Here is a 27,620-nt window from a genome sequence, read left to right on the forward strand (position 1 = left end):
TGCCATTTCACAAATAGCATTGCAATTGCAATGTACCGTATCATTTTGGCTTCATGTAGCTTTTTGACGGAACACAGAAAAGTGGCTAAGGAATACGTCCCAACACTTTGGGAAAAGACTCATCAGGAGCTAGAAGCCCTATTAATGATCCTTTTCTAGTCCATTTGACTGTTTAGCTCTGGTATTTCCTTCCTAAATCCCTCTGCTTCTCGCTCCTGAAAGCCTACCTTTTTAACCAAGCTTTCAGACATCTGTTCTAATATATTTCATATAGCTTGGTATCAAATTCTGTTTGATAACACTCCTGTGAAGCACCATAAGGTGCTTTGCTATGTCAAAGGTCCGATATAAATGCAAGTTGTTGTTGTTAAAGCTAATCCTGGTTTTCCCATTAATATTCCAAACTCACATCTTACTTTTCCAGCAGATTAATTCTGATGGTCATTGATACAGTTGGAACACATTGCTGAAAATAAACCATTCATATTTGAAAACTGCTTCTCCCAAAGCAGGTCTTCTTCTCCCAGCTCAGTCAGGGCAGACACACCTGAGGGGGACAGAAGAAGTGCTTCAAGGATGTGCTGAAAGCCAACATGAAGAGGCCAACAAGAGCAGTAATCTCAGGGTTACTCCCAGTGCCACGTGCTAGTGAGCATAGGAATAGCAGGATTGATCAATTGAACACGTGGCTGGATAATTGGTGTAGGAGGGAGGGCATCAGATTTCTGAGGCATTGGGACTGGTTCTGAGGTAGGTGGACCTGTACAAGATGGACGGGTTACACCTTAACAGGACGGGGACTAATATCCTCGCAGGGAGATTTGCTAGTGCTGTTGGGGATGGTTTAAACTAGCTTGTCAGGGGGATGGGAACCTGAGGGGCAGCACACATTGGAAGGAAGTAAAGCTGGTAATAGGAAGTAGAAAAGTAGCAAGTGAAATTAGAAGGCAGGCAAAACAAAGGCGAGCATCAGCTAGACCTTTGAATTCTGAATAATGGCAAAAACACAAAGTTAAGGGCATTCTGCCGGAATGCACACAGCATTCTTAACAAGGTAGATGATTTAAAGGCACAAATAGAGGTAAATGAATATGATCTAATTGCCATTACGGAAACATGCATACAGGGGGACCAAGGCTGTGAACTGAGTATTCAAGGATATTTGACATTTAGCAAGGACAGGCACAAAAGAAAAGGAGATGGGGTTGCGCTAATAATAAGGAATGGGATCAGTACATTAGTATGCGAAGATCTCAGATCAGAAGAACAAAATATGGAATCTGTTTGGATGCAGTGAAGTAACAGCAATGGGCAGCAAACATTGATAGGAATTGTTTATAGGCCACCAAACAGTAGTGGTAGTGTGCAGCATGGTATTAATCAGAGATTAGAGAAGCATGGAGCATGGGTTATACAGTAATCATGGGTGAATTAAATCTGCATATAGACTGGGTAAACCTAATGAGCACTAATGTTGTGGAGTACGGGTTTTTAGAGTGTGTTCGGGATGGTTTTGTAGAGCAGTATGTTGAGGAACCAACTACAGAACAGGCTATTTTAGATCTAGTTTTTTTTTAAAAATTAATTCATGCGATGTAGGTGTCGCTGGCTATGCCAGCATTTACTGCCCATCCTAATTGCCCTTGAGACGGTGGTGGTGAGCTGCCTTCTTGAACCGCTGCAGTCCATGTGAGGTAAGTACACACACAGTGCTGTTAGGAAGGGAGTTCCAAGATTTTGACCTAGCGACAGTGAAGGAACAGCGATATAGTTCCAAGTCTGGATGGTGTGTGACTTGGATGGGAACTTGCAGGTGGTGATGTTCCCATGCATCTGCTGCTCTTGTCCTTCGAGGTGGTAGAGGTTGCGGGTTTGGAAGGTGCTGTCTAAGCAGCCTTGTTGTGTTGCTGCAGTGCATCTTGTAGATGGTACACAGTGTTGCCACTGTGCGTCGGTGATGGAGGGAGTGAATGTTTGTGGATGGTGTGGCAATCAAGCAGGCTGCTTTGTTGTGGATGGTGTCGAGCTTCTTGAGTGATGTTGGAACTGCACCCATCCAGACAAGAGTATTCCATCACACTCCTGACTTGTGCCTTGTAGATAGTGGACAGGATTTGAGGAGTCGGGAGGTGAGTTACTCTGACCTGCTCTTGTAGCCACGGTATTTATATGACGACTCCAGTTCAGTTTCTGGTCAATGGTAGCCCCTAGGATGTTGATAGTGGGGGATTCAGTGATGGTAATGCCATTGAATGTCAAGGGGAGATGGTGAGATTCTCTCTTGTTGGAGATGGTCATTGCTTGGCACTTGTGTGGCGCAAATGTTACTTGCCACTTATCAGCCCAAGCCTGGATATTGTCCAGGTCTTGTTGCATTTCTACACGGACTGCTTCTGTATTTGAGGAGTCGCGAATGGTGCTGAACATTGTGCAATCATCAGCGAACATCCCCACTTCTGACCTTATGATTGAAGGAAGGTCATTGATGAAGCAGCTGAAGATGGTTGGGCCTAGGACACTACCCTGAGGAACTCCTGCAGTAATGTCCTGGAGCTCAGATGATTGACCTCCAACAACCACAGCCATTTTCCTTTGCGCTAGGTATGACTCCAACTAGCAGAGAGTTTTCCCCCGAATTCCCATTGACTCCAGTTTTGCTACGGCTCCTTGATTCCATACTCGGTCAAATGCTGCCTTGATGTCAAGAGCAGACACTCTCATCTCACCTCTTGATTTCAGCTCTTTTGTTCATGTTTGAACCAAGGCTGTAATGAGATCAGGAGCTGAGTGGCCCTGGCGGAACCCAAACTGAGCATCACTGAGCATATCTAGTATTATGTAATGAGAGAGGGGTAATTAATAACCTTGTTGTAAAAGAACCTTTAGGGATGAGTGACCACAATATGATAGAATCTTACATTATGTTTGAAAGTGAGGTAATTCAATCTGAAACCAAGGTGTTAAATTTGAACAAAGGAAATTATGAAGGTATGAGCGGCAGATTGACTGAGGTGGATTGAGAAAAAACATTAAAAGGTATGACAGTACATAGGTAATGGATAGTCTTTATAGAATTATTACATAGTTTACGGCAACTATACATTCCATCAAAGCACAAAAAAACCCATGAAGAAAAGTCAGTCAACCATGGCGAACAAAGGAAGTTCAGGATTGTATAAGATTAAAAGAAAAGGCCTATAAAGTTGTCAGAAATAGTAGTAAACCTGAAGATTGGGAGGATTTTAGAATACAGCAAAGGAGGACCAAGACACTGATAAAGAAAGGGAGAATAGAAAATGAAGTAAATGAGCAAAAAATATAAAAACGGACTGTAAAAGCTTCTATGGGTACGTAGAAATGAAACATTTGGATAAGATAAATGTGTGTCTATTACAGTCAGAGTCAGGAGAAATTTATAATGGGGAATAGAGAAATGACAGAAAGGCTAAAAGATTACTTTGTGTTGTCTTCACTGAGGAAGATACAAGAAATCTCCCGAATTAGAGATTCAAGGGACTAGGGAGAATGAAGAATTGAAGGAAATTAGTATTAGTAAGAAGATTGTATTGGAGAAATTAATGGGGCTGAAGGTTGATAACTCCCTGGGACCTGATATTCTACATCCCAGAATGTTGAAAGAGGTAGCTATGAAGATTGTGGATGCTTTGGTGATCATCTTTCAAAATTCTACAGATTCTGGAACGGTTCCTGCAGATTGGAAGGGAGCAAATGTCACCCTGCTATTTAAGAAGGGAGAGAGAGAGAAAACAGAAACTACAGACCTCTTGGCCTGACATTAGTAGTCGGAAAAATGCTAGAATATATGTGATAAATGGACACTTGGATAATAATGATCTGATTGGGCATAGTCAACATGGATTTATGAATGGGAAATCATGTTTCACAAACCTGTTGGAGTTTTTTGAGGATGTTACTAAAAGATTTGATAAAGGGGAGTTGGTGGACATAGTATACTCAGATTTTCAGCAGACTTTTGATAAAGTCCCCCACAGGAGGTTGGTTAGCACAATTAAAGCACATGGGAAGGTAGATAATATACTGACATGGATTAAGGATACAGGCAGGAAACAGAAAGTAGGATTAATCAGGTCATTCTCGTGTTGGCAGGCTGTGACTAGTAGGGTACCGCAAGGATCAGTACTTGGGCCCCAGACGTTCACAATATGATCAATGATTTGGATGTGGGGGGACCAAATGTAATATTTCCAAGTTCGCACAAAACTAGGTGGGAATATGTGTTGTGATGACGATGCAAAGTGGCTTCAAGGGGATTTGGGCAGACTTAGTGAGTGGGCAAGAATGTGGCAGATGGAATATAATGTGGAAAAATGTGAAGTTAGCAACTTTGGTTGGAGGAATATTTGTGCAGAGTATTTCTGAAATGGTAAGAGATTAGAAAGTGTAGATGTACAAAGGGAGCTGGGTGTCCTCGTCAATAAGTCACTGAAAGCTAACATGCAGGTGCAGCAAGCAATTAGGAAGGCGAATGGTATGTTAGCTTTTATTGCGAGGATTTGAGTAAAGGAGTAGCAAAGTCTTGCTTCAATTGTATAGGACCTTGGTTAAACCGCACCTGGAGTACTGTGTGCAGTTTTGGTCCCATTACCTTAGGAAGGATGTTATTGCCATCGAGGGAGTGCAATGAAGGTTCACCAGACTTGTACTGGGAGGGTGGGACTGACCTATGAAGAAAGATTGGGGAAACTGGGTCTGTATTCTCTAGAGTTTCGAAGAATAAGAGCTGATCTCATTGAAACCTACAAAATACTTAAAGGGATAGACAGGGTAGATGCAGGTAAGATGTTTTCCTTGGTTGGGGAGTCTAGAACCAGGGCACACAATTTCAAAATAAGGGGGAAGCCACTTAGGGCCGAGATGAGGAAAAATTTCTTTACTCAGAGGATTGTGAATCTTTGGAATTCTTCACCCCAGAGGGCTGTGGAAGCTCAGTCATTGAGTGTGTTTAAGGAAGAGATTGACAGATTTCTAAATACAAATGACATTAAGCGATGTGGGGCTGGTATGGGAATAAGACATTGAAGTGGATGATCGGCCATGATATATTGAATGGCAGAGCCGGCTTGATTGGCTGAATGGCCTACTCCTGCTCCTATGTTCCTAAGAAATACAACATTGACATCAACTCTCAGGAGATCATTGCCCTGGACCAAGCCAGGTGGAGGCAGAGTTTGTGGGGAGGATCCCAGCATTTTGAGACTCAACAACGACAAAATAAAGAGGAAAAGTGAGACTGCGAAAAGAACAAACCATGACCCGAACGAATAATACACGGCCAAACTTCCCACATAACAACAAATGCCCTACATGCCATAAAGCGTATTGATCCTGAATCAGCCTCATCAGCCATCTTCAGACTCACGGAAGACAATTATCCTCGCCTGCGAAGGATAGCCAATAATAATAATAAATTGAAACTACACAGATCTGTACTACCCACTCAACATGGAAGCTCCAATGCATTTTTGACCTTTCCTCACATGAATGCTCTGAAGGAACTGATACTTATTTATCTCAAAGGAAAGCACATCGACATGCCATGACCAAACAAATGCCAGGTCTGATTGATGGTTCTAACACAATATATTATAGGTCAAATGCAGATAGACAGTTTCACATGAACTGCCTGCTAAGCATATAACACCTATAGGAAGAAGACTGATGCAGTGATTTGGACCTTTTAGAGAATGGTCACCAAAACCTATAACTATTCGTGGGTCAAGTTAAAGTTGCTCTCATTATGCATTTAATTTCTCTATTACTTTGGGTATTCAAATGGTTCTTTAATGTTTATATCTGTTCAATAAAGCCACATCCTCCAGGCAGACATTTTGAAAAAGAGCGCGGAGAACGGGGAGAAGCTTCATTTGAAAAAGAGTGCGAAGAGCGGGGAATAGCTTCATTTCAAAAAGAGCGCCTAGAGCCAGGAGAGGCTTCATTTGAAAAAGATTGGGGAGAGCCTATCCTATCCGATCCCCTATCCGATCCCCTATTCAGTTCAGTGGAACAAGCCCGTTCAAAGAAAATTAAATGTGACGTCATAGGCAAGCAGGGAGGTGATTAATTGGGGAAGAAGCTACCTCTATGGTAAGTATCTGGTCAGTGGTTAAGGTTTATTCTAATCCTAACATTTAAAATAGTAAAGGAACAGATGGTAAGCTTCATAAAATATATTAAAAAAGGAAAATAAAATAATTGAACAAAATAATTAAGTAGTTAATTGAAACACATTAAGAATGGCATGACAGATGGTATGTCACAGCTGTAGCATGTGGGAGCTCCTGGATGCCAATGTGATCCGGGGCAAACACGTCTGCAGTAAGCGTTTGCGGCTCGAAGAGCTTCGGCTCAGAGTCATTGAACTGGAGGTCGAGCTGCAGACGCTGCGACAACACTGTGACACATCAGGGAGGGGGAAAGTTACCTGGACACTTTGTACCAGGAGGTGGTCACACTCCTCAAGATAGGGTCTTCTGAATTGGTCAGTGATCAGGAACAAGAGAGTATGGCTGCAACGGAGGCAGGTAAGGGAACCCAAAGGGCAAGCGCCAACAGGTTTCAGGTTCTTTCAGCTTGTTTGGATGAAAGTGGGGGCTGCAAGGTGGATGAGCAACTTAACCATGGCACCATGGTACAGGAAGCCATTCAAGTGGGGGGAGCAAAAAGGAATGTAGTGGTAGAAGGGGACAGTGTAGTTGAAGGGGTTGACACTGTTCTCTGCAGCAAAGAGTCCATAAGGCTGTGTTGCCTGCCCGGTCGGGGTTCGGGACATCTGCTCAGGGCTGGAGAGGAACTTACAGTGGGAGTGGAAGGATCTGGCTGTCATGATCCATGTAGGTACCAATGACATAGGCAGGACCAGAAAAGAGGTTCTGCATAATCAGTATGAGGAGCTAGGCACCAAATTAAGAAGCAGAACCTCAAAGGTAATAAACTCAGGATTATTACCTGAGCCATGTGCAAATTGGCATAGGGCAAATAAGATCAAATAAATGAATGCGTGGCTGAAAGATTGGTGCAGTAGAAGTGGATTCCGGTTTGTGGGGCAGTGGCACCAGTACTGGGGAAAGTGGTGGCTGTACCATTGGGACGGTCTACACCTACTCTGTGCTGGGGCCGGTGTTCTAGCGAGCCACATAACTAGGGAAGCACAGAGGGTTTTAAACTGAATAGAGGGGGCAAAGGATCGAATTTGGGAAGATAATGGTAAATCAAGGAGTAGAGACAAGGTAAGAGAGAAAGGTATTAATATGGAAAATGATAAACAGTCTATGACAGGAAAGGACAGAGCATACAGATCTAAGAATAAATCAACAGATAAGGCCAGAGGTTACAAAAATAATAAAAGGACAAAACAGCTCTGTTTCTGAAAGAACGTAGCATACAAAACAAAACAAATGAAATGAGAGTGCAAATAGATACAAATAAATACAATCTGATAGCCATTACAGAGACATGGCTGCAGGATGACATAGATTGGGACCTGAATATTGAAGGGTACATGGCATTTAGGAAGGACAGGAAGCTAGGGAAAGGTGGAGGGGTGGCTCTGTTAATTAATGATTGTAATAGCACAATAGAGAGGGATGACCTAAGTTCAGGAAGCCAGGATGTAGATGCAGTTTGGGTAGAGTTGAGAAATCACTTGTGGGTGTGGTGTACAGGCCACTTAACATTAATCACACTGTCGGATGGGGTACAAAGGAAGGAAAAATGGCAGCTTGTCAGAAATATACGGCAATAATCATGGGGGATTTTAACCTACATATAGACTGGAAAAATCAGATGGGCAAAGGCAACTTGGATGAGGAGTACATAGAATGTTTTCAGGATAATTTCTTGGAACAGTACGTTCTGGAGCCAACCAGAGAACAGGCTGTTCTAGATCTAGTACTGTGCAATGAGATAGGATTAATTAATAACCTCATAGTTAAGGTGTCCCTTGGTAGCAGCGATCATAATATGATTGAATTTTACATTCAGTTTGAGGGAGAGAAGAGTGGGTCCAAGACTAGTATTTTAAACTTAAATAATGGCAACTATGAGGGTATGAAAGCAGAACTAGTTGAAGTGAACTGGCCAATTAGGTTAAGGGATAGGTCAATAGAAATGCAGTGGCAGACATTTAAGGGGATATTTCAGAACACACAGAACAGATACATTCCAATGAGAAAGAAAAATTCCAAGGGGAGGACCCACCATCCATGGTTAACTAAAAAAGTTAAATAGAGTATCAAACTGAAAGAAAAACATATAATTGCGCAAAAATGGGTGGCAAGTCAGAATATTGGACAGAACATAAAAACCAGCAAATAATGACTACAAGCTTGATAAGGAATGAAACATTAGAGTACGAGAGAAAGCTAGCTAAAAATATAAAGACAGATAGTAAGAGTTTCTACAGATATTTAAAAAAGAAAGGAGTTAACAAAGTGAACGCTGGTCCTATAGAAAGTGAATCTAGGAATTAATAATGGATAATAAGGAGATGGTAGGTGTAGTGAACAGATATTTTGCATTGGTCTTCACTATAGAGGATACAAGTAACATCCCAGAATTAGCTGTAAGTCAGGAAATGGAAGGGAGGGCGGAACTCAAGAAAATTACAATCACCAGGGAAGTGGTACTGAACAAATTGTTGGAACTGCAGGCTGAAGGTCCCCGGGTCCTGATGGACTTCATCCGAGGGTCTTAAAAGAAGTGGCTAGTGAGATAGTTGATGTGTTAGTTTCAATTTTCCAAAATTCCCTAGATACATAGAAGGTTCCATTAGATTGGAAAATAGTGAATGTAACTCCTTGATTCAAAAAGGGAGGGAGACAGAAAGCAGGAAACTACAGGCCAGTTAGCTTAACATCTGTCTCAGGGAAAATGTTAGAAACTACTACTAAAGACGTTATAGCAGCGCACTTGGAAAAATTCAAGGCAGAATCAACATTGTTTTGTGAAAGGGAAATCATGTTTAAGAAATTTATTGGAATTCTTTGAGGGAGTTACATGTGCTGTGGATGAAGCTGAACCGGTGGATGTACTGTGCTTAGATTTCCAGAAGGCATTTGATAAGGTGCCACATCAAAGGTTATTGCAAAAAATAAAAGCTCATGGTGTAGAGAGTAACATATTGGCATGGATAGAGGATTAGCTAGCTAGCGGGAAACAGAGAGTAGGCATGAAGAGTCATTTTCGGGTTGGCAAGATTTAATGAGTGGTGTGTCACAGGAATCTGTGCTGGGGCCTCAACTTTTTACAATTATAAATGACTTGGATGAATGGACTGAAGGTATTGTTGCTAAATTTGCTGATGAGACAAAGATAGGTAGGAAAGTAAGTTATGAAGAGGACGTATGGAGGCTGCAAAGAGAGATAGATAGGTTATTTGAGTGGGCAAAGATCTTGCAAATGGAGTATCATGTGGAAAAATGTGAAATTGTCCATTTTGGCAGGAAGACTAAAAAAGAAGCATATTATCTCAATGGTGAGAGATTTCAGAGCTCTGAGATGCAGAGGGATTTGGGTGTCCTAGTGCATGAATCACAAAAAGTTAGTATGCAGGTACAGCGCATAATTAGGAAAGCTAATAGAATGTTATTGTTTATTGCAAGGGGAATTGAATACAAAAGTAGGGAGGTTATGCTTCAGCTATACAGGGCATTGGTGAGACCACGTCTGGAGCACTGTGTACAGTATTGGTCTCCTTATTTAAGGAAGGATGTAATGCATTGGAAGCAGTTCAGAGGAGGTTTACTGGACTAATATCGGAAATGGGCGGGCTGTCTTATGAGGAAAGATTGGACAGGCTAGGCTTGTATCCGCTGGAATTTAGAAGAGTAAGAGGCAACTTGATTGAAACATATATGATCCTGAGGGATCTTGACAGGGTAGATGTGGAAAGGATGTTTCCCCTTGTGGGAAAATCTAGAACTAGGGGTCACCATTTAAAAATACGGGGTTGCCCATTTAAGACAGAGATGAGGAGAAATTTATTCTCTCAGAGGGTTGTGAGTCTTTGGAACTCTTCCTCAAAAGGCGATGGAAGCAGAGACTTTGAATATTTTTAAGGCAGAGGTAGATAGATTCTTGATAAGCAAGGGGGTGAAAGGCTATCGGGGGTAGGCAGGAATGTGGAGTAACCAGTTCAGCCATGAACTTATTGAATGGCGGAGCAGGCTCGAGGGGCCGAGTGGCCTACTCCTGCTCCTAATTCGTATGTTCGTGTGTAGGATTGTTCAATCCCTATCTCTTGAGTTTTGCTATATAGCCTAAGGTTATGTTATTTCAACCAAGCATGCTTCTAATTTGCTTTTGTTTTCAAACAAATGTTTCCTTTTAATGACCATTTATCATGATCATTGCTGGGATCTTTTCACGTAACATCAATATCAGCAGAGCTGCCAAGTGACGAAGAGTGACTTATAGGCATTTTGTTTTAATAGTTTAGTATATTTCAATATACATCATTCTTATATTGTTAAATGATCCTGTGAGATAAATGGGTTTGTAATCTGTGCTGCTTTTGTCAATCATAAGGCTTGGTCCCACTTGAAGTATTTTAACATCCCTGCAAATAACATGTCAACTTCAATTCCCAGAAAAAATAACTTATAAATATTACAGGTTTGAAATTTCCCAGGGCTACCAGAGGTCTTCTACTACAAAGGTAGTAGGAGAATGACAGAACCCAAAGGAAAATGCCTTAAATGTCCATTTTGCGATATTAATATCTGGTTAATGCTTCCATTAAAGTAGCAAAGACAAGAATCTGATATGAGTCTGTTAAACGTTTGTACAATAACATTGTTCACAGTCATTTTAAAACTTTTTAAAGACAAATTACGTAACTTGTTAATTAGTTTTGAGCTTAATTTTTAATCTAAATTTACTTATATACAAGAAACAAAGATAAACTAACAAACTAGCTGCAGTTGGCAGAAAGCATGCAGGAATTCCCCAGAGATACTTGGAGTCACCAAGGAATGTTTAAAAAATAAAATTGGGAAAGGAATGGTACTTGTGCATATTGGTTAAGACACTTCCAAATATAACCCAAAAAATGTCACAAAACAGCGATCTCTGAGGGAGCATGTAGATGAGAAATAGAAGATGGCCAAGAATGTATCCATGGGGGTCTCCAGAGGTAACATAGGTTAAAAGCCTGTCCAGGACCAGCCAGCAAAGCTGATGGGCAGGATAAATTTGTTTGGCAACCTGGCCAAGAAATAGACTGAAGGACCAATAGGGAGATGTTAAAATCAGGATTATGGGCACGTAGTTATTAGATTGCTAAATGTGTGAACTGGCCAAGAAATTCTGGCTCTCAAAAAATGAGTGATATTTAAATATTGCAATTGTTCATATGTGCCTATCAAAACTGACACATTAGAACAGATTCATATGACAGCGTTAACCTCGAGTTATTTGGACATTAAGATTTTTAATCATGGAAAGGTTTGTCTCCATGTGATCTATGGTATATATGATATTATAACCCCTCCCCTGCCTTCCTAAAGCAGTAATCACTCAAGTAATTGGGTGATCAATTCAAACCAAAAAATTGCAGAGCCACTCCAGCCAAAAGCTAGAAAGCAAAAAGAGTTTGAAAAGTAAAAATTGTAAGTTAATAGGTAAAATGTGTATCACCACAATATCTCATCTCATGCCTCCAAGCAGAGTGTGTGGCTTCTGTAGCAGTACTGAGAAATGTATACCTGCAAGTTAGCTAAGCCAGGATGAGAAGATGACTGAAGGAAGATGATGGCTATAGATAATGGTTCACCACAGGTGTTCAAAGGGAAAGCAAAGTAACCATCAGGAAATCAACAGCCGACACCACAAAGATGTTTGACCCAAAGGACTGAGTCTTTCTATTTCTGTGCAGATAACTTGTCAGCAACTGATAACACTGTAAATATAACTTTGCTACGCTACTTCAAACCTCAATCATAATCGTGTTGTTGGCAAGTAAATAGAATGACCCCTGGTCTCTTAGGGGTCACAAGTTATTCAGCTTCTCACAATGATATAAAATGTTTGGGACTGTACGTAATGGCCCAGATTTTGTGATAGCCTCACCATTAATTCTATCAGCACTCGCCTTTGTCAAGGAGTAAATTGAACAGCAATTCTCAGCATCCACACGTGAACGGCTAAACACTGAAATCGAGAAGTTGCTCCGAGTTGCCCTGTTCCTCTACAAGCTTCACTACGCTGTTACCTTGCTAAGAAACCTGGCATTCAAACATATGATGGGCGTGAAGTTGAGGTAACTTTTTTATTTATTTGTGGGATGTGGGTGTCACTGGCAAGGCCGACATTTATTGCCCACCCCTAGTGCCCCTGAGAAGGTGGTGGTGAGCCACCTTCTTAAACCCCTGCATTGTGTGTAGCGAAGCTACATCCACAGTGCTGTTAGGTAGGGTGTTCCAGGATTTTGACCCAGTGATGATGAAGGAATATCAACATATTTACAACTCAAGATGCTGTGTACCTTGGAGGGAAACTCACAGGTGGCGATGCCCCATGCGCTTGCTGTTTATGTCCTTCTAAGGTCGCAGGTTTGGGAGATGCTGTTGACGAAGGTTGGCGAGTTGCTGCAGTGCATTTTGTGGATGGTACACACTGCCACCACTGGGAGCTTGTGGTGGAGGGGGTGAATGTTTAAGGTGGTGGATGGGGTGCCAATCAAGTGGGTCTGGATGGTACTGAGCTTCTTGAGCGTTGTTGGAGCTGCAATCATCCAGGCAAGCAGAGAATATTCCATCACACTCCTGACTTGTGCCTTATAGATGGTGGACAGGGTTTTTGGAGTCAGGAGCTGAGTCACTCCTCACAGAATACCCAGTCTCTGACCTGCTCTTGTAGCCACAGTACTTATGTGGCTGCTCCAGTTAACTTTCTGCTCAGTGGGGACCCCCAGAGTGTTGCTGTTGAGGGATTTGATGATGGCAATGCAATTGAATGTCATATACTAAATTTAATATACTGAAATATTATAAATTAAGAAATACAGTTTAAACACAGGCAAAAATTCAAATCATTATAATCAGTATGATTAAAGACACAATGGAAGCAACAATTGCATAGAATATTAATGATCAGATGGTAACATTTCATGCAGTTTCTGATTACCGACTAAGATAAGACCATGTATAATTCAATCTGTCCCTAAAAATTTAGTCCTTAATTTCCAACATTTACTTGAGTAATGACTTGGGTTTTTGTTTATTTTGTTTAAACTGTTCTCACGTGACAGTATGTACCTTTACCATTGTGTACTCTGAGTTACTGAAAACCATAAGCCTTCTTGAAATAAAGGCAGCCACTTAAGATACTAACTAGCTTAGTGTTTTCTAGCATCAGGTCTCCTATTATGGTGCAGATCCTGTCTATTTTTCTTTCAGAAGATCCTCAAGAGGCCTCTCTTACAGTGGTTCAAAGAACCATTTTTTTTCTTTTCAAGTTGAAATCTCAATGACATATGCCTTTTATTTTGCTGTTTGCTCTGCTTGCTGCTGTCCATTATTTTTATCTGGCTCAGCGTAGTCTGGCATTTAGAAGAGCCACAGCTATTTTGCTGTGGTTACTTTCCAGGTAAATTACAGGTTCATAATTCAGAAAAGAAATACTATTGTACATATTGGAGTTCAAAGTATTTATATCGTGTCTTATCACATCTCTCCAAAATACTTCACATACAATGGGCTGGATTTCAAGAATCTGCCGTCACTCTCGTCGGCGAGCTCAAAAAATGGCGGCCCCTTAGAGCCACTGCGATCTCCCATGCGGCGGCTCATTTAAATGGCCAGGATGGCCTGCCACCCCACAAATCACGTGGAAGGAGCGGGTTGCCGACGCCAGCAATGTGCGCAGGCGCTGGGGCCATTTTTAAAGGGCAGCCAGCCCTGCTGGCATATTTTAATTTTTAAAGATACACCCCCCAAAATTTATCAAATAAAATTCTAACGCCCCTTTCCCACCCACTCAATAACAATTACATTAACTATTTGCCCTTCCCCTCCCCAAAGCACTTACCTTTTAAATCTGATCTCACCCCGTACCCACCCCCCCTGCCCCCAGACTGCACAAAGTTTAAAGTTCACCCCTTCCCACCATCCCTGACATTCACTGTGTTTATTTGACCACATCCCCTGCCGCGCCCAGGCACTGGAAATTTTAACTCTTCCCCATCCCCACCAGTGTCACGCCAGCTTTCCCCAGATAGGGAACTGAAGGCGTGAAAGTGCCGGCCACGACACTGAGGATCGAGGTGGACGGGACAGTTCAAGGTAAGTTCATTTAAATTTCTTCATGTCATTAATTTGAATATTGAAATTGAGGTCCCGTCACCCAGCGGCAGTGGGGGGCGGTGCCGGAACGGAGCCTCGCCGCTGCCAGGACAATCGGGCTGGGCCCTCCGGGCATCGAGCTCCGTGGCGGGCCTCTGCCACAAACATCTTCCGGCCCCCCCATCACGGAGCCCAATGTCGTGGGCTTGGTAAAATCCAGCTCAATGTATTACTTTGAAGTACAGCAACTTTGACAACCACAGAAAGATCATAGAAACAAATGAATAACCAATTAATCTGTTCTTTGATAGTATTAGTTGAGGGGTAACATTGCGTAAGACAACCGTAGAACTCCCTTACCTTCAAACAGTACCCTAGGATCTTTCACAGTCACTCGAAATGGGAACAGGCAGAAGGCTCACCTTCGTCAATGCTCCCTTACTACTCTACTTAAGTGGCAGCCTAGATTATGTGCTGAAGTCCAGAAGGGTGGGGGATTGAGGGGGAATGCTGTGAATCAACATTTTTTGACTCAGAGGCCTCAGAGGCAAGAGTGATGCCAACTGAGTCAAGGTAATGATTTTGCCCGTGACTAATTATTTTCCACAGAACTACTGTTTGGTTTAAATCCTGATGTAAATTGAACTCTATAGGTTAGAATTTTTATACCATTGTTGGTAGAAAATTAATGTCATCATTATTTCAAGTGAGAGGAATTTAGGGTGGAACAACTTGCACTGAGTTTCTGCTACTTTCTGGTCTCACTAAAAAACTCCACAGGGTGGGCACTGGACACATAATTAAAGGAGGCAATAATGAAAGTATGATGGGATGCCCCAGAAATTCCACCACTTCTACAGAGTATATAGCCAGTGTTAAGTACGCCTCTATGAAGCATGCATACTTGCAGTGCAAGGCCATAACTTGGGCCGCAATGTTAGATAACAAGCTCAAGCAATCATGGAGTGCTATATTGCCAACAGCAAAATGAGACCAAAGGAACAACAGCAGGATAAGTTGGGATGGTAGAATGCTCTGAGCAGATCATCCTATGCACTGCCTCCGATAGCAAGGCTTTGCAGGTGGATAGTCTAGTGGTGCTCTGTAAATTGCAACTTGTCCATACTTTTCACTTAAGAATTGTATATTTTTTAAAGGAAAGTAAAAGGCATGCTGCTTACATTTAAATGAAGTTTGTCTGCCCACTGTCCAATGACTGAATATGTACGGGTAGAATTGTCCTTGACTTGGTACTGATAAATGTCGTAACGTCCAGGAGCATCACCATTCTCATTGAAGGTCACAGGGATCCCTGCACTTCCTGCAGACAGTGAGAGAATAAATTGTTATTTTTGTAAACCTTTCAAAACTAATTCATACAATAACCAGCCCACAATAAACATTCCTCATGAACATTTACAACATTTATAATTAAGTGCTCTTCCTCCTATTTTTGAAGTCTAATTAAATAATTCAAAAACATTAACAAAAGCCTCAAAGACAACATTAAAGCAGGTGGTTCAGTCACCTTTCCAACTTAAAGGGATCCTCAGCTGCAGTGAGGAAAAGTCTGGCAGGCAGTTTGGGAAACATTTTTAAGGCAGTTGCTTTCAGGTTTTGAGCATTAAAGGTATACAAAATTCATGTATTAGCTGCTGTACATTCGGCAGACCATATGCCTACTGCTTTACAGTGCTACTTATTTTCATTTCTAATGCTTAACCCTCCTAAGGATGTTGCTACATATTCTTTGTATTCAACCTGCTTGATTTCCTGCCTCCAGATCAGTGAGCTGCCTATTGAGAAGCACGTTTCGTACTGGCAGTTCGCCAACTCCATTACGTTGAGGACCCAGGACCTACACTGTCTCCTCTGGGTAGCTGCCACCTACGCTCCAACTATCATGGGCCGTAAGTAGCACTCAAAAACGAAAATTAATTCCTTTTGAAATGGGCTAAATTTTCCATGATCAGTCTGGGCTACAAAGCTTTTGGGAGATGACAAAACACATTACTTGACCGACTCTGAATTTGACCTAATTTTTTAAGGACCTGAGCCTAAAACTACAAAGTTATGAACTAAGCATTTTGTTTTTGCTATTTCTATCTTCATTTGTAAACAGGAGCAATTTGGTTCATCAAAAATTATTAGGGCTTCACATATATGTGTAAAGAACTGTAATGATTTAATGCTTGCATCATCAGACTTTATTTCAAAGCCAAGATTATGGGCAGGATTTTGTGCTACCTTTGGAGATGGGCACAGATGTGGGGGGAGGCAAACAAAATAGCAGGGGATGCCGTTCCCGGAGTTGCCCAGGCCCCCTGCCATTTTATCCGGAGCGGAGAAGGTTAAGGATGGCCTTCCTATCCCAAGCCAATTGAGGTCCTTAAGTAACCAATTAATGGCCACTAAGGGTCTCTTCCCACCTCCACTTCAATTTTTATTAAAGAAAGAGGGGCCCGCTGGTATGGAGAGATGCTGCCATGCCGGCCTCCTAGTGGGATCAGGGGAGGTCCCTCCTTTGGGGGCAATCCAGGGCCCTCGGAGGGCTCCCTGGCAGTGATGGCCGCCCCCCAGGAAGACCGCACAAACCCTCACCAACATGCTTCCCCCAAACCTACACAGGGGCCTGCCTGAATGGCCCTGGTGGCCCCAACCCCACTCAGTTCTCCTGGGGTCTCCTCCATTCTTCAGTACTGCACAGCCTTCCCATTGGCCAGCAGCTCTGGAGGCAAGAGCTCATCCCTTAAAGGGATGGTGTCCCCATGGCTGGCAGTTAATTGGCTACCCGCCGTAAGATAGCAACGGGGGTCCGATGGAGGGCCAAGGTGGGGTCTCCTCGACATTGTGGCCTGCAGCCAGGAAATACATCTCCAGAATAAAATCCAGCCCTATATCTAAATTGGGAAGTGATTAATATACAAATTAAGGCTTTTGTGATTGATTTAGAATAGTGTGTGACGTCATAAAAGGGTAACAACTTTATCGAAGGAAAAACATCATCTTCTAGATACTGTCAGTTCAATGATTGTTACATGGGCTGTTTAGAAACAATGTAATCTAGGCACCCATGGCTGAAAAATCTCATGTAATGAACAGCTTGAACAATATATTTAAGTTGCGTTACACTGCAGTGTGTCCTAGTTTTTGAATTTGCTATGACTCGTATTTCATTCATCGGAATAAGCTACAAGGCAGCACTAAATACGAAACTGCAAAGGGTTAGCCAGGCAAGAATAATATATCTTGGAGAGAATTAAAACCATAATTTTATCCACAGCACATTTGAATAACCAAATAACCTGAGTTTAAATTGGCAATTCTGTTTTGGCCCAATTAAATGTCTTTAATTTAATAGAGGATTAATTCTTTAAGAAATATTATTCCTTACTTTCTTTTTTCAGAAATAATTATCCTATACTTGCCAATTTTTATTGTATCCTAAAATTCTATGAAGACAATAGTTTACCCATTGTAATTGGAACTGTTTACACTTTAGAGCCTTTACTACCTCCTCTATCTCTTCTACAAATCAGTCCTGCACTATTTTAGAGATACAGCACTGAAACAGGCCCTTCGGCCCACCGAGTCTGTGCCAACCATCAACCACCCATTCATACTAATCCTACACTAATCCCATATTCCTATCACATCCCCACCTGTCCCTATATATTTCCCTACCACCTACCTATACTAGGGGCAATTTATAATGGCCAATTAACCTATCAACCTGCAAGTCTTTGGCATGTGGGAGGAAACCGGAGCACCCGGAGGAAACCCACGCAGACACAGGGAGAACTTGCAAACTCCACACAGGCAGCACCCAGAATCGAACCCAGGTTCCTGGAGCTGTGAGGCTGCGGTGCTAACCACTGCGCCACTGTGCCGCCCCAATCTAGAACAATGACCTATTTTTCATTCTAAGTGATTCTTCAGCATCAGGTACACACTTGAATGCTCATCAGATAAAGGCACACACAGTGATGTTCAGTGTACAAGCCTCCACGGTATTCATTTGATGTTCCCTTGCCCTTCTTTCTTCCTCCCCCAAAAAGCACATGTTCCTGATTTTGTCCTACTTTCTTATTTTGTTTTTTTGTGTGGGCTATGTCTCTGTCTGGCCCAGGGGTTGAGAACTACGACCAGAAGCACCATTTTGTTTACCTCACCCAGTCTTCAGCATTAACAAAATCTTATTCTAAATACACATTTCCAAAGTGAGCATATGCTGTGTTTAAGGAACTTATTAATAAAGGCTAAAAATCATTGCTTTAAAGCTTGGTTGTTGCCTGAGAAAACACAAAAACTGTTATTGTATGATTTGGCCTTATAACACATAGTTTCATTCTGAAAAATATAAAATCATAGAGATAAAGACAGATGATTTGATTTTAGAGATAATATACAAACAGCTAGATTATGTTTTTTCTTGAAAAAAGTCTTGTAAAAGGACAAAGGGGTTTCATTTTAGAGCAACTCACCAGCATTGCTTGTTACTTGATCTGATTTACCAAACCAAAATCTAAATCTCATCCAACATAGCTTAATTGGCTTGTTTGATGATATTTTCCCCAGATTTTTCTATGTGTTTGAAATCATCCTGAACTACAGAATCATTAAGTCAAACTAAATCAAATATAGGTCAGGGTTTTTTACGGAATTAATTGTCATTTTTATTCTGACAGCTCTTGGCAGTGTCTGTCAATGCATTCATTGTTCATGTGTTCCGAGTTCAGTGTAGCAGCATTACGCTGAGAAATTGTTAATAAATCTCTGACATTTGCAGCTACATTTATCTAAAACTCACTGATGGCCTGGTTTGCTGCAGTCTGAAGTATAGGCTACTTTCACTCAAGTTTAGAGGTTTAGGGTGGGAATTCCAGAGCTATGGACCTGGGCAGCTGAAAGCTCGACCATCAATGATGGAGTAATTAAAGTCAGGAACATGCAAGAGGATACAGTTGGAGGAGGACAGATGTTTTGGAGGGTTGCAGAGCTCGAGGAAGTTACAGTGATAAGGAGGGCCGAGGCCAACTGAGGTGTTGTCAGACCGGGAGCCAATATAGGTCAGTGAGCACAGAATTGATAGGTGAAAGGGACTGGGTGCAAGTTAGTATATGGGTAACAGAGTCGCACAGCATAGAAACAGGCCCTTCAGTCCACCACGTCCATGCTGACCATAATGCCTATCTATACTAATCCCACCTGCCTGCATTAATTCCATATCCCTCGATGCCTTGCTCATTCAAGTACCTGTCCAGATGCCTCTTAAATGTCGCTACTGTTCCTGCCTCCACCACCTCCTCTGGCAGCTCATTCCAGATACCCACTATTCTTTGTGTGAACAATTTACCCCTTTGATCCCCTTTAAACCTCCTCCCTCTCACCTTAAATCTATGCCTTCTAGTTTTAGTCACCCCTACCATGGGAAACAGACTCTGGCTATCTACCCTATCTATGCCCCTCATAATTTTATATACCTCTATCATGTCCCCTCTCAGCCTCCTTCGCTCCAGGTAAAACAGACCCAGCCTATCCAATCTCTCTTTATAACTCAAGCCCTCCAAACCAGGCAACATCCTTGTGAATCTTTTCTGCACCCTCTCTAGCTTAATCACATCTTTCCTGTAGTGCGGCGACCAGAACTGCACACAGTACTCCAAATGCGGCCTAACCAACGTTATATACAACTGTAAAATGACATCTCAACTCTTGTACTCAATGCCTCGGCCGATGAAGGCAAGCATGCCATACACCTTCTTCACCACCCTGTCTACCTGCGTTGCCACTTTCAGGGAGCAATGCACTTGCACCCCAAGGTCTCTCTGCTCAACAACACTCCCCAGGGCCCTGCCATTCACTCATTATGTCCTGCCCTGGTTTAACTTCCCAAAATGCATCATTTCACACTTGTCTGCGTTAAATTCCATTTGCCACTCCCTTGCCCACTTTCCCAATTGATCTATATCCTGTTGCAACCTTAGACAACCTTCTTCACTGTCCACTATACCACCAATTTTGGTGTAATCTGCAAACTTACTAATCATGCCCCTTACAGTCACATCCAAGTCCTCAATATATATGACAAACAACAGAGGACCCAGCACCGATCCCTGTGGCACACCACTGGTCACCGGCCTCCAATCTGAAAAACAACCCTCCACCACCACCCTCTGCCTCCTATCACCAAGCCAATTTTGTATCCAATTTGCCAGCTGACCCTGGATCCCATGTGTTCGAACCTTCTGGATCAGCCTACCATGCGGGACCTTGTCAAATGTCTTGCTAAAGTCCATGTAGACAATGTCCATCACCCTGCCCTCGTCAATCCTCTTGGTCACCTCCTACAAAAAACTCAGTCAAATTCGTGAGACATGATTTCCCACGCACAAAGCCATGCTGACTATCCCTAATCAGACCATGCCTTTCCAGATGCATATAAATCCTGTCTCTCAGAATCCCTTCCAATAACTTTCCCACCACTGATGTAAGGCTCACCAGCCAGTAGTTCCCTGCTTTATCCCTGCTGCCCTTCTTAAATAAAGGCACAACATTAGCTATCCTCTGGTCTTCCGGTACCTCACCTGTGGCTAACAATGTTACAAAAATCTCTGCCAGGGCCCCAGCAATCTCCTCCCTTGCTTTCCATAGCATCCTAGGATACACCTGGTCAGGCCCTGGGGATTTATCCACCTTAATGCGCTTCAAAACCTCCAACACCTCCTCCTTTGTAATGTTGATATGCTCCAGGATATCAGTGTTCCCTCTCTTGAACTCACTAGCTTCCACGACCTTCTTCACGGTAAATACGGATGAGAAATATTCATTTAAGACCTCGCCCATTTCCCGTGCATCCATACATAGATTGCCACACTGATCCTTAAGGGGACCCCCTAGCTACCCTTTTACTCTTAATATATTTATGGAATCTTTTACGATTCTCCTTTATCTTATCTGCCAAGGAAATCTCATGGCCCCGTTTCGTCCTCCTAATTTCCTTCATAAGTGTAGTCCTACATCCCCTATACTCCTCGAGGGACTCGCTCGATCCCAGCTGCCTATATCTGACATATGCCTCCTTCTTTGTCCTGACTAGACCTCAATATCCCTCGTCAACCAAGGTTCCTTAAACTTGCCAGCCTTGCCCTTCCATCTAACAAGAACATGCCATCCCTGAACTCTTCCTATCTCACTTTTAAAAGCCTCCCACTTGCCAGACGTCCCTTTACCTGTAAACAGCCTCTCCCATTCAACTTTTGAGAGTTCCTGTCAAATGCCATCGAAATTAGCCTTCCCCCAATTTTAGACTTCAACCTGAGGACCAGTCCTATCCTTTTCCATAACTATCTTGAAGCTAATAAGAGTTATGTTCACTGGTCCCAAAGTGCTCCCCCACTGACACATCAACCACCTGCCCATCCTCATTTCCTAAGAGGAGGTCGAGTGTTGCCCCTTCTCTAGTAGGGCCATCCACATACTGCTTTGGAAAACTATTCTGGACACACTTAACAGATTCTTCCCCATCTGATCCCTTAGCACTAAGGCAGTCCCAGTCAATATTAGGGAAGTTAAAATCACCTACTATTACAACCCTATAATTCCTACACCTATCTGTGATTTCCCTACATATATGCTCCTCCACTTCCCTCTGATTATTGGGGGGCCTATAGTATAATCCCATCAAAGTGATCACGCCTTTCTTATTTCTAAGTTCTACCCATTAGGCCTCGCTGGACATTACCCCCGGGATATCCTCTCTAAGTACTGCCGTGATGTCCTCCCTAATCAATTGTGCAACTCCCCCTCCTCTCTTACCTCCACCTCTGTCATGCCAGAGAGATCGGTACCCCAGAACATTGAGCTGCCAGTCCTGCCCATCCCTCAACCACATTTCCGTAATAGCTATAATATCACAATCCCATGTACCGATCCATGCTCTGAGTTCATCTGCCTTACCTGTAAGGTTTCTTGCATTAAAGTAAATGCAGTTTAGCCTACCAGACCTTCCACGCTCCCTGTCCTGCACCTGCCCGGCCTGCCTACTGGACTTGCTTGCTTTAACCTCTACATTTGCCTCAACTATCTCATCGGAGAGACTACTACTTTGGGTCCCACCCCCCTGCAAGACTAGTTTAAACCCTCCCGAGTAGTGTTAGCAAACCTCCCCGTAAGGATACTGGTCCCCCTCCAGTTTAGATGCAACCCGTCCTTCTTGTCCAGGTCACCTCTGCACCAGAAGAGACCCCAATGATCCAAGTAGCTGAAGCCCTCCTGCCTACACCAGCTCTTCAGCCACGCATTCATTTGCCTAATCCTCCTATTCTTACCCTCACGAGCAAGTAGCACAGGGTGTAATCCTAAGATTACAACCCTACAGGTCCTGCTTTTTAACCTTCTGCCTAACTCCCTATATTCACTTTGCAGGACCTCATCTCTTTTCCTGCCTTTGTCGTGAGTACCAATATGGACCACGACGTCTGGCTGCTCACCCTCCCCTTTCAGAATGTCCTGCAGCCGCTCTGAGACATCCTTGACCCGAGCATCAGGGAGGCAACATACCATCCTGGAGTCTCATTTGTGGCCACAGAAACACCTATCTGCACCCCTTACGATAGAATCCCCGATCACTATAGCTCTTCCAACCCTTTTCCTCCTCTGCTGTGCAGCAGAGCCTTCTGTGGTGCCACGAACTTGGCTGTTGCTGCTTTCCCCTGGGAGGTCATCCCCCCCAACAGTATCCAAAGCGGTATATCTGTTTGAGAGGGTGATGGCCACAGGGGACTCCTGCACTACCTGCCTGCGCCTACTACTTTGTCTAGTGGTCGCCCATCTCTTTTCTGCCTGTGCAGCCATTATCTGCAGTGTGACCACCTCATTAAACATGCTCTCCATGACTTCCTCAACATCACGGATGCTCCACAGTGAATCCACCCGCAACTCCAGCTCCGTAATGCGGGTAGCCAGTAGCTGCAGCTGGATACAATTCCTGCACACATGGTCGTCATGGACACTGGAAGTGTCCCTGATTTCCCACATAGCGCAGGAGGAGCATATCACGGGGCTGAGCTCTCCTGCCATGACTTACCCTGAGGTTAATAAGTTACTCCCTTAATTAAAAAATATTAATTATACTAGGGGCCTTGTTCTACCCACTCCAATCTAAAGTCTTAAAAAAAAACACTTTAGTAGTACTCACCTTATCATCAGAGGTTTTATTTTCAACAAAAAAAACCTTACCCCTTATTTTTTTAAGATATTCTAACAGCTGCTACTCACCAATCAATCACCTTGCAGCTCTCCTGTGATGTCACTGTTGGCTTTTTATTTTGGTTGGAAGATGGGAGGCCAGTCAGGAGTGCACTGGAATAGTTAAGTATAGAAGTAACAAGACCATGGGTGAGGGCTTCAGCAGCTGAGCAGAGGCACGGATAGAGTCAGGCGATGTTACGGATGTAGAAATAGGCGGTCCTTAATGATGGCACTGATGTGATCGGAAGCTCATTTCGGGGTTAAATATAACACTGAGGTTATGAACAGTCTGGTTCATTTGTCGGGCCACTATCTCTGAGTCAGTAAGTGATGAGTTCAAGATCTAATCCAGAATTTGAGCAAATAATCTGAACAGACACTTCACACAATATTGAGAGAATTCTGCATTATGGAAGTGCCAACCTTTGGATGAAACATTTGGACAACATCTTCTAGTTCAGGTGGATGTTAAAGATTACATGACAATATTTCAAGATGAGCAGGCAGGTTCGTCTGGTGTCCTTCCCACTATTCTGCCTTCAACCGAAACCACCTAATAAAAATTGATTAACTAGTTGTTCTTCACTTTGCTGCTTGTGAGTCCTTGTTCTATCTAAATTGACTGTCTTGTTTGCCTTTGCAACCACAATAATTCATTGGGTGTGATGTATTTTGGAATACTTATATAAATGCAAGTTCTTTCCTTTCAATCTTACTCATTCTTTTCTTGCAGGACGTGGGTCATGCAGGGATATTGCTGCATGCGTGCCTGCAACCCTCCAGAATCTCATTCTTCGGGCTGAATTTTATGTGGGCCCGTGAGGTGGGATCGGAGGTGGGGGGGGGCATGCAGTATTGCGATGGGTGGCAGGGGTAAGGGATAGGGGTGGTGGGGGGCAGTGGGCAATCTTCCCGGGGTTGGGATAGGCCGATGACGGCCTTCCTGCCTGGGCCATTAAATGGCCTATTAACGGCAATTAAGGGCCTCTGCCTGCCGCTGCTTGGATCTTACCAGATATGGGGAGGTCGTCTTGTAACACGAGACACCGTCCCTGCAGGCTTGGGAGGGTAGGGTCCCCTTCTCCGTGGGCTATTTGTGGCCCATGGAGGACCTCCATCAGGAGCCAATTCACCCACTGGGACCGTCCTCCTCCTGGACTGCAAGACCACCCCCCAGCATCCCCTTGCCAGGGCCTTCAGAACTGGCCCCGGCGACTCAGCCTCACCTACCTCTTGTCTGGATTTCCGCTGCTGGGCCTGGGTCCGAGGCCTCTGCAGTACCGGCAATGGCCACCGCTTCAGGTGATGCTGCCAATACTGCTGAGCTGCCAGCCCTCTCATAGGCTGGAAGCTCATGAAGATGGGATCCCCATCTTTAAAGAAACAGGGATCCTGTCTCCTGAAACATTGATTCAAAAACACTGGAGGATCGCTCTAGTAGTTGGGGGTGGGGTGGGGGGGTGGTGGAAGCAGAAAGGCAAAGTCAGGATGCCTCCCGCCTCTGCGGGCCAGTGCTGGGAGCCCTGCCTCCAGCACAAAATCTAGCCCCTCATGTGTGCATCTAGATAGTAGTTAGGCAGACTTTTCAGACATGTGGCAGGGAGGGGGGGGGGGGCAGTCGTGGCCTCACCAGATGTCCACGCTTGTGTACTTTCTCTTTAGGAGGTTTTAGATAGAAATCAGAAGCATGAACATGTGACTGTTTTTTCCCCCCTTTCTTAAAACTAGTTGGGCCAAAGCCAATTATAGTGTACTTATTGAAACCCTGAATGGAATCAACACAAACTGGGGATCAAGCTTGGAATTTTCCATTCGGAACATTTTAATAAACCTGCAGCATACTGTGTGGTTAGCAACAAAGTCATAAAGGATTGTTCCTCAGCACAGTTGACTTGGTTAACACCCTGTAACTATGCTACCTAATGTACCAAGAAATTAATATGCCTAATGGATATTAATTATATTAAAGATGCAATAAAACACCCTCTACATTATCAACAAGAGACAGCAAGCAGTTCAAAGTGTATTGGTATGTTGCAATACTTCTTTTACAAGAAATTGAAGCGCTGATTCAGTCTTAAAATCAGTTGCTGCATTGGAGGAAGCTATTTTATCTTATCCACAAACCTCCATCAACCCCATTAAAATAAAAGGGAAGATTTGTATTTATATAGCACCTTTCATGACCACAGGCAGTTGCAAAGCACCTTACAGCCAATGAAGTACTTTTGAAGCGTAGTCACCCTAATGTAAGAAAGAAGACAGTCAATTTGCACACAGCAATTCCCACGAACAGCAATGTGATAATGACCAGATAATCTGTGGTCTGAATTTTATGAGTGCACCGCAAATCATGGTGGCGTGCTCTGATCTCAGCGGTCCGCTCACATGCAGCGGCCGCTGCTGAGCCCCAGTGATATGCGCAGAGGTGCTCATTTAAATGGAGGGAGATGAACGGCTGCCCCTGATGACGTAGAGGGGGCAGCTGCTCTGTCCCCAGCAATGGTGTCCAGCGCCACCACGCAGGTGCTGGCACCATTTTTAAAGGGCTTCAAGCCCTGCAGTAATATTTGAAATTTTAAAGGGACATTCATTTGAAATTTGTTTAAAAAACTAAATATAAGCTGGAATCCCCTCTCCCCCCTCTTCCCCCAATGTTTGTTTCTGGGCTAATCCCATCCAAAATAAACTTAATTCCCAACCCGAACTTCCCTCACCCCCCCCTCGAACCTCATTACCTTTGCCCTTCAACCGCTTACCACCATACCCTCAGCCAATGGAATAAGTTTCCTATGTTTCCCCATCCTCCAACTCCCAACCTGAAAATATAAACTCCTCCTCCCTTCCCATTAGTGTCTCACCTTGAATCCCCAAAGGGGGATAAGAAGGCGTGGAACCTCCAGCCACTGGCCAGAATATCGACGTGGGATGGCCGCCCGGTCCAGGTAAGTAAATTAACATGTATTTGCATAAGTTTTATTAGGCAAATGAAGGCTCCACTGCCAAATGTCGGGTGGGGCGGGGCTGCACCGAGGCCTCGCCGCCGCCGGTAAAATGCAGCGGGGCTTCTCACCGTCAGGTGTCGTGGCGGGCCTTTCCTGGAAGAATTTTCCGGACCTCCCCCGTCACGATCCCAGATACTGGATGGCTAGTAAAATTCAGCCATGTTTTTTGTGATGCCAGTTGTGGGAAAAACCTTGGCACTGGTGATAACTCCCCTGCTCTTCTCTGAAATTGTACCATGGCATCTTTTATGTCCACCTGAGGGGGGCAGACAGCCTTGGTTTAACATCTCATCCGCAAGGCAGCACCTCCAAGAATGCAGCACTCCCTCAGAACTGCATTGGAATGGCAACCTTGATTTTTGTGCTGAGGTACTAGAGTGGGTCTTGAACCCACAATCTTCAGACTCAGAGATAAGAGTGTTACCAACTGAGCTATGGCTGACTCTGTAGCTATGGTGATGGTAAAATAATTCAGGAAACCACTTTGAATTTATTTTTGGCATGTAACACATTCATGATTTATGATATTGCTTTAAATTTAAAAAGCAGCCCCCAACCTTTTGGTCTATCTAACAGAACTAATATTCACACCAACTGCACGTTGCAAGTTCAAAATCTATATATAAAGCTGAATTAATGGCTATTGGTCTATGAGCTACTCTATCAGCTTTTCAAGCAAAACTCTAGTCAGATGAAATGGTTTATTGTCATTCTTTCTGGAACATTTTCCACCTCGGAGTAATTACAAAATGTAAATATTCTTTGTGGATCTAACTTGTGTTTGTATAAAGCTTCTCCACAATTTCACTCTGAATTAAGAAAGTAAGTCAAAGTCACAGTTTCTTTTGACTTCACATGCATTTCAGTGATACATAACACAAAATAAAGCTAAAATTGAAATTAATGTGATTAGAAGGCTCTTACACATCAGTCCTTTTATGAATACTAGAGAGATTCTGTCCTAATTTAAAATTGGGTTACTCACAGGTGGTGAATTGACACTGTGATTTTAAATGCTTATTTTTTGTAATAAGCCCGTTTT

General features: G+C 43.3%; 1 protein-coding gene across 1 annotated transcript in view; it reads right to left on the bottom strand.

Moving 5' to 3' along the window:
- Positions 1-27,620, bottom strand: part of LOC137383855 (metabotropic glutamate receptor 4-like) — a 1,236,760-nt gene that overhangs the window by 410,330 nt on the left and 798,810 nt on the right. The window contains exon 7 of the mRNA XM_068057161.1: positions 15,503-15,642. Within this exon, the coding sequence (XP_067913262.1) occupies positions 15,503-15,642 (140 nt within the window). The remainder of the gene's footprint in view (positions 1-15,502; positions 15,643-27,620) is intronic.

The sequence above is a fragment of the Heterodontus francisci genome, chromosome 25 (genome assembly GCF_036365525.1).
Source record: "Heterodontus francisci isolate sHetFra1 chromosome 25, sHetFra1.hap1, whole genome shotgun sequence".
Lineage (NCBI taxonomy): Eukaryota > Metazoa > Chordata > Chondrichthyes > Heterodontiformes > Heterodontidae > Heterodontus > Heterodontus francisci.